Source organism: Erigeron canadensis, chromosome 5 (assembly GCF_010389155.1).
Source record: "Erigeron canadensis isolate Cc75 chromosome 5, C_canadensis_v1, whole genome shotgun sequence".
Taxonomy (NCBI): Eukaryota; Viridiplantae; Streptophyta; class Magnoliopsida; order Asterales; family Asteraceae; genus Erigeron; species Erigeron canadensis.
The window spans coordinates 18,498,821-18,507,673 of record NC_057765.1 but is presented as its reverse complement, the minus strand read 5'-3'; the positions used below and the strand labels follow the sequence as shown (position 1 = coordinate 18,507,673).

At 38.9% G+C, this 8,853-nt stretch overlaps 1 protein-coding gene across 1 annotated transcript; it reads right to left on the bottom strand.

Annotated features, from left to right (window-relative positions):
* LOC122601295 lies at positions 1 to 2,814 on the bottom strand. The gene is made up of 5 exons (XM_043774060.1): positions 2,152 to 2,814; positions 1,134 to 1,964; positions 544 to 660; positions 235 to 345; positions 1 to 132 (listed from the first exon to the last, which is right to left on the bottom strand). Exons 1-5 carry the CDS (start codon positions 2,812 to 2,814, stop codon positions 1 to 3), a joined length of 1,854 nt encoding a protein of 617 aa, XP_043629995.1.
* Positions 2,815 to 8,853: the final 6,039 nt, after the last annotated feature.

Sequence of the window (8,853 nt, the reverse complement as noted above, 5' to 3'; positions counted from 1 at the left end):
TCATGCATCGTCTTCATCTTCTGCTAATAAAGCGTTCACTAGTAGCAACCATCCATTCAAAAGCCTTTCCACTTGGGTAGAGTTCTTGAACCGCAATGTAGCCAACTTCATCCGAACAGTAGAGGTAATTAACTTAATAAGCACATCAGCCAATCAAGTCTTATTAGTAAACAATCGGCTATTCCTTTCTTGCCAAATGAAGTATGAAGAGGCAGCTAGTAAAAGTCGACCAACCACACTCCGAGCAAATTTAACATGTGATCTTGGGATCATCCAGGTCATAATATCAGCCCAAACAGGTGAGAGATGAGCCATATCAGCTAATCCTTTGATAGCATTCCAAATCTGTGAAGAGAAGATGCATTCAAAGAAAAGGTGTTCATGTGAATCCGACCCCCTTTTGCATAACAGACAACATAAAAGATTAAGGTTCATATTCCCTCTAGCCCCCCATTTTTGCATCATGTCCTGTGTCTTTAATTTCCTATTTAAAACTAACCATAGCAGAAATGAATGTCGGGGGATACATTGGGAGAACCATACCAATTTAGCCCAAGGTACTGCCATCTTTCGATCACAAATAGACTCCCAAACCACAGAGGAAGAGAATGGGACCTGATTAAGGTAATGATCTTTCCACACTATAGAATCTGTTTTCGTCTGAATGAGAGGAACAACAGGGATATTAATTAAAACCGGGAAAGGAGAATACCAAGCTTGAGGCCAAGTCCAACAATCATTTCGAATAACATCAATAATCATTGTATTCAAAGTGAACCCCACTCGTGTGATTTGTCTAGGGGAGATAAAGTTACACAAGGGACCCTCATTACACCACTTATCAAACCAAACCGAAGTTGACGAGCCATTACCTATCTCCAACCAAACAAACGGTCGTAATTCATCCCGAAGCCAATTTTCCGCCAACCCCAGCTACAACCTGACTTAATTGGAATATCCCAAAAATTACGATCTTTCAACCTATATGAGTGTATCCATTGTACCCATAAGGACTTTCTATTGGTGAGTATACTCCAAATATGCTTTGAAATCAAAGATTTATTGACCACCGAGATATGGCAAATCCTTAAACCTCCTTCACACTTGGGTAAACACACTAAAGTCCACGAAACCTTAGCCTTACCCTTTTTCATAGGGCCTTGACTCCAAATGAAAGCACGCATTAACTTCTCAAGGTCATTAATAACACGAGACGGGAGAATAAACATAGACGCCCAATACACATGTAAAGAAGATAAGACTCCAAAGGTCATTAATTGCAGCCTACCTGCGAAGGAAAGGAATTTATTGCGCCAATTTGTGATTCGGTTCTCCATCTTTTCCACTAAAATCTTACAATCTTTATATAAAAGTCTAGAAGAGACAAGAGGTACACCCAAGTACTTAACAGGTAGTTCACCATGTTCGAATGGCATGATCTCTAAAATAGCATTTTTTACATGATTCGGGACATTAGAGAGGAATACCGTACTCTTAGGCAAACTTGGCACCAATCCAGACATGTTTTGGAAATCATTCAGAGCATCCGAAATAATTCTAGCCGAATTAGCCTCCCCACGAGCAAAAATGAACAGATCATCAGCAAAGCACAAATCGATAACTCCTTGTTTTTCACACCTATTATGGAACCTGAAATCAGAATTGGCCGAGGCCTTATGCAGCAACAAAGTAAGAACCTCCATAACCAGTGTAAACAAATAGGGTGACATAGGATCCCCCTGGCGAAGTCCCCTACCACCTTTGAAGTATCCATGAATATTCCCATTAATACTAAGCGAAAAGGAAGTAGTCGTCACACATTCAATGATCCAGTTAATCATAATGGGATGAAAGCCAAATCCCACCAGAATCCACTTCAAAAAACCCCAATCAACCGTGTCATAAGCTTTCTGAATTTCAATTTTGAATGTACATCTTGGAGGACCAACATTACGGTGGTAATTCTGCATTAACTCTTGGGTTAAAAGAATATTATCAAAAATATTTCTTCCCGGGACAAAAGCAGATTGGTTCAAACTAACCAAATCATTCAATCCTTCCTTAATTCTGTTGGTTAAGATTTTGCTAATACACTTATAAATAGTGTTACAACAAGAGATAGGTCGGTAATCACCTTAGAGGAGTAGGTACCTTAGGAACTAACGCAAGAAACGTATGATTGATTTCTTGGAGCATTCTGGCCGAACAGAATAAATCATGGATAGCAGGAGAAACATCTTTTCCAACAACCTCCCATGCTTCTTTGAAAAAAGCCGAAGAAAACCCATCAGGGCCAGGTGCTTTATTATCACCAATAGCAAACATGGCAGCCTTCATCTCTTCATCAGAAACTCTTCGAATCATTGCCTTAGCTTTTTGTTGTGACAATCGTTTAGTGAATAAAGATTCACTTGGTGTCAAATTAATAACACCTTCTGATCCCAAAAAATGTGAGTAATGATCCACCAAAATCCGAATAGCCTCTCCACCTTCATGAGTAGTTCCATTAGCATCCTTTATAACTGCAATTCGGCTCATATGGTTCCTGCATTTAATAGAATTATGAAAAAAAGAAGAGTTAGAGTCTCCCGCCTTAAGCCATTCGATTTTTGATTTCTGTTTAAGAAACATCTCTTCATCCATAGAAGCATCACGAAACACCTGTAGGCACCTCACTTCCTTTACTTGCAGTTGAGGGTTTAAGGGATCACCATCAATTGCATGCTGAACTTCATCTAGATCCTCCCTAGCTTGAGAAACCTTAACATGAAGATTCCCTTGCTTAAAAAGGAGACAACGCATGGGTGCTTTCATAGCTCTCAACATCTTAACTACTATGAATATATGATGCCCCTTATACAAATCAATCCAATGTTACCTCATTAAAGGAAGAAACTCAGGTTTCTTAGCCAAGAAGTTAGCAAATTTAAATGCTTTAGGCCTACTATGTGATAATGAAGGTAGTTTGAGAACACAAGGAGAGTGATCCGAAACTCTATTAGGCTAAAATAGCGCACATGCAGAAGGAAAAGCATCAATGAAGCCCACATTACCCATAACCCTATCAATTTTCTTGAAAATACCATTGCCATTCCTCGGTTTCTGGTTCCAAGTAAAGTAGACTCCCGAATAATTAATGTCAAAGACCTCTATCCTCTCTACACACTCTCTAAACTTACGCATTCCAATACTAATAGAAGAAGAGCCATGAAGGCTATCTTCTAGATACAGAGCAGAATTAAAGTCTCCAAGAATTACCCAAGGACGATCATGGATAAAGACCTTATGTACACACAAGTTTTGCCATAGTTCACGTCTCTTCATATAATAATTATCAGCATATACAAAGGAACAAAAGAGAGCCTTTTGCTCAAGTTTAAATATAATCTGAACATGCATAACCTGATCCGTCTAAGAGATTACCATAACATCAACGAGTACACTATTCCAACCAACAATGATTCGTGTACCCTTATCACAAGCACTAGCATTCGAATTCCAATCCCACAACGGGCATACCTTCCTACATACATTAACAAGAGACGAAGAATCCACATGGAATTCCATTATAGCACAAACAGATAAACGGTGTTCTTCCATCACAAAACGAACCTCCTTTTGTTTCAGGGGACGGTTCAATCCCCTTATATTCTAGGAAGCTATACTACCCATTGGACACCTTGTCAGAGGGAGTGCTTGCCCCCTTTACAGTATCCTCAGGCCTATCAACATTAGCCATATATTGAGCCGACTCATAAAATATCGTAGCAACCTCATCTTCATCTGAATCATAACCTTTTGTTTGCTTCCTAGCCTCTTCTTCCGATGGAGAAGTGAAGAGTGGGTCATTAAACCCCTTTCCATAATCTGACAGGAGATCATAAGAGTTCTTCGTTTCAATGTTACCCTTAGCAGAAGATGTCGAGGTAGATGCACCATTATTGGGTTTAGGCTGATTGCTGACGGGTCTATATACCACCTTTTGCTTCGGTTATTCATATAAAACCCCTTATTAGGATTGTCTTTCTTTTTTTCCTACCTTTTGAAACCCATCTGCATCAACCACTGGAGGAATGCCTTGGTTCGGAACCTTTTTAGGAGCTTTAGGGCATTGATTCCCCTCATGGCCGAATACACAACATGCAGCACATCGTGGTGGTTTCCACTCATACTCAACTCGCATAATCTCCTTTGAGTACCCATCACCTTCCAAGTCCGGTATCGCAATTGATAAATCATTAGCAAATTCACTTGAAGCTGATATTTCTATTAATGCACGTGCATAACTACTTCTTCCCCAGGACTCCAAACACATATCAGATGTATAACTATCCAGCATCTTTGGGTTACCAAGTTTAGAAGCAATAATACTCAATCCCTCATCCGTGTATGCAGCAATTGGAACATCATGAATTTTCACCCAAACTGCAATATCCTTAACATCATCCTTCTAAAGTTTGGCACTTGGAGACCAAATATTAAAGAAAAACTGGCATACTACGTATCAACCATGGACCACCCTCTAGTACATCAACCATCCCCTTATCATTAAACTTGAAAAAAAAGAACCGATTTGCGTTCATCATTATTTTTTGCAAACCAAACTTTGTCCAATATGTCTTAGCATAGTATTCAACCACCGGGTATGCTAGACGTTTACCTAAGAAGTAACCAAACAAGGTGCAAATTTATTCTGGACCATTCAAACAAATTCTTTCGGCAAAACAACATCAAATCCCTCCTTAGCAACTGGATTATCTATTTTCCTGAAATTGTTGACCTTTTTCAGAGAATTAGCTTTGAGTTTGGCAGCATACGATATCTTCTCCTGAGTCTTTTCTCCTTCAACAGTCGTATCAACAGGCTGCTTAATGTTTTTCTCATTTGTTTCCTTATATCGATCAGGTTGTTTTCCAAAACCCACATCCTCCACAAGTGGATCAAGTTGGGTTGGAGCAAAAGAGAATTCAGGTTTTTTCTTGCAATTATCATCCATGACCGGTTAATTTCCCTTCGCATCAGCAACATGTAAAATGTCATTCTTCCCATCTGTATCAACATTATTCTCCCGACAACCTATAATGAAGCACGAATGATCTAAGCATCGAATGACAAAACTCAGCAAAATACACTAGGTGCGCCGCACCTAGATGATGGGTGCGCTGCACCCCCAATGACTACCACCAGGTGTGCTGCACCAGAACACAGCACCTCCCCTCGGGACAAGTCAGTGCACCGCACCTACTGCTGGATGGGAAAAACCCATTGTTTTTCAATCCCAAACGAATTCCAACCCAATCCACACCCCATGAACGACCAATAAACATAAAAATGGCCTATTTCAAGCCTATTTACTGCTATGAAAACATCAATTGATTCAAGACTTGATTTCAAACGTTATGGTGATTTTTAATCACCCGAAAACGTTAGATTTCGATTAGCAAATCATTTATTCAAACCCTAGACTCAAACCCAGACCTTACTACCATTTGGAGACTTGCAAATCACATAATAATGAATTACAATAGATACCTAAGGCCTGGACTCATTCAAAGGGTGATTACACAAGCGAAATCATTATGATTTCCTCAACCGAAGCTCTAGATCGACCATAGATGTGAAGGGGGTGGTTAGGGCTCAAGAGAAAAGAATAATATGAGTGATTAGAAGCTAAAGACTTGCTCCTTGACCCTAATCCCGTTTTTGAATTTCACCCTATGTGAAAACTGGTCCTTAAGCTTCCAAACATCTCAATATTAGCCCAAAACACCTATAGGGGCTACCTACAACTCATTAAACACTTCAAGCACCTCGAAAGGCATATAACTACATACACCAATCATTAAGGCATTCAAGCCTCACACATATAGCACGTTAACGGACATGTTATGCTGACTTAAGGACTCAAGTCAACTGTTAAATAAAAAGTTTGGGATGTTACAGCTTGCTGACAAGTAGAGCATCTCTTGACTATATCTTGCACATCTTTTACCATAGAAGGCCAATGAAATGTTCACCCAGAATTTCCATAGTTTTAGTAATGCCAAAATGACCAGTCAAACCTCATCCATGTGCTTCTCTAATCAACAAATCTCTGATAGAGCCTTCTGGGATACACAGCTTACCATTCTTGAACAGAAATCCATCTTGAATAACATAAGGCCCTTTAGCTTCATTTGGAGATGAACAAATAATAGAGCCAAAATCTGGATCAGTTTGATACAATTCCTTGAGAAATGAAAATCCAAGAACCCTAGACTCCAAAAAAGATAGCATCGAATGTCTTCTTGAAAGAGCATCAGCAACAACATTAGAAGAACCAGTCTTATGCTTGGAGGCAAAAGAATACGTTTGCAGAAACTCAACCCCTTTAGCATGTCTTTGATTCAGCTTGTGCTGCCCATTAATGCACTTGAGAGCTTCATGATCAGAATACAAAACAAACTGCTTTGGTTTTAAGTAGTGAGACCAATGATCAACAGCTCGAATAATGGCTTAGAACTCCTTATCATAAGTATTATAATTCAGCTTGGATCCATTCAGCTTCTCACTAAAGTAGGCAACTGGTTTTTTATCTTGTATCAACACAGCTCCAATGCCAACACCACTATCATCACAATCAAGCTCAAAGAGTGATCAAAATTAGGCAAAGAAAGGACAGGAGCTGAGACGTCATTTTCTCCGAGCTAGCAAAATTCACGAACTATTCAAAAATAACAAGGTCGTAAAAATTCTCGAGGTCGTAAAGAAATACGAGGTCGCAATTAAACACTCGAGATCGTAATTGAACTGACGAGGTCTTAAAGAGCTCACGGGGTCGCAAATGAAATACGAGGTCGCAATTGAACTGACGAGGTCTTAATTAGCTACCCGGATCGCAATACGAGCTGGATGAGGTAATACGAGCCCGCGAGGGCGCAAATGATGCTGAAACCTTTAATTCTCTTGAATTCGAAACCCTAACACCCCAAAACACCTTTTCGACTGCTACAAATACCAATAGAGATCAAGATACATGTTTCTGGTCTTAAACTCGTGAAAGAATCACGTCTAAAAAACCCTTAACAAATGTTGTCTATCACCAACAAACTATAACCTTATAGTATGAAACCAAGAGGCATTGATACCACTTGTAAGTCCCCTTGAAACGGATCGTTAATAGTTTGCTCCAATTATTTAGAGATGCGGAATCCCTCTTTATAACTTGGTGATTCACAACAAAGCCTCTAGATTATCTGCTACCTCGTAGATCTTCTTCAGGCTAGCTGAACTATCCTTTGACGACTTAACCTGCAGTATATGCTCGAAATTTCAACAACTTCAACCCTAATCTTTGTTAGGGTTCGATATATATAGGGAATACACGATCTGGGCGTCTGCGAGTCGACCTCACATTTTAGATCTAGCTCGACACCTTTGCGAGGTCGTAACATGTGTCCCACCTCGTAATTGACCCTGCAATTACGAGGTCGTATTGCCCTTTATGAATTACGGGGTCGTAATTCATCCTTAAGCTGATTATTACACATTCAATACTTCAACTTAATCTAGTATTCTATGCATAATACAAGTTCATTAATGACAATCACATTACAAAGACATATAACAATATAAGTCCGAACAATGTAGATTGCTATTGACATAGACCTGCACTTACAGATAGCATTCAACCCACCAAGGAATTTGGGGATAGTATGCTCTTAAGTTTCTTTCACACCAGTTCGTATCTCCAGTTTCTCGAATTCTCTAATGTATTCCACGACTTCTTTAGTACCTAGCTTCAGATTATTCATCAGAAGATACTGGTCTTGTTTACACGACTGAGGAACAAACCTCTTTTGGATGACTTCTTTCAGCTTAGACCAGGTCTTGATTTTGCTTTTACCCTTGTACTCTCTTTTAGCTTTCATGTTATCATACCAGGATGAAGCGTACTTTTTCAACCTAATAAGCCTTAAAAATTTTCTTGTCATCATAACTTTTTATCTCCATTATTCTATCCATAACCTGAACCCATTCAAAGAACTCTTCAAGGTTTGAAGAACCAACAAAATCTCGTGGATCTATTTTAATGTCTTTGGTATCATCAACCTTATGTGTCATTCGCCTTCTGCTAGATCAATTAGACTCATCAGAATTACTAGAAGTTCTGGGTCTACCATCAGATCTCTCACTAAGACCTTGAGATTCAGAATCTCTTTCACTTGCAACAATATGTTCTCTATTTAATCTTAAACCACCATCTTCTAACAGATTTAATAACTCTTCCAAGTGTTTCTTAGAGATCTTCAATCTGCCTATCTCTTATAATATTATGAGCTTCTTCTAGAGTCATATTCTAAAAGCCATTAATACTAAACAAAACAACACCCACAATAACAGATCTAAACAAAGGACAAACAAACTCGAATAGAATAAAAGGATTAAGATAACCCTTTTGAATCTGACCCAACAAACAAACAACAAAAACCCACGGATAAAAGATGAAGAAACCTTTTTAGAACCTGGCTCTGATACCAAACTTGATGCGTAAAACACGCGAAAAACGACAGCGGAAGACTATTTTTGGTATTTTCCGAGTTTATGAATAAAACAAACAAACAAGACAATAAAATAAAGGATAGATAAAAGATTCCACCGCCAAGATTCGTAAAGGCCAAGCCATCAGAATCAAGGATAAATGAAACACTCCAACCCACCACTATGTTTGATAAAGGTATAACCACCACAAACATAGATAAAGGAATAGAAGATTTTTAAGATCTCACCACTATAATCAATAAAGGACAAACCACCACGACTATAGATTGTAAGTCCCTATGCCACCAGATCAAACAAGATTAAGTAACTAAT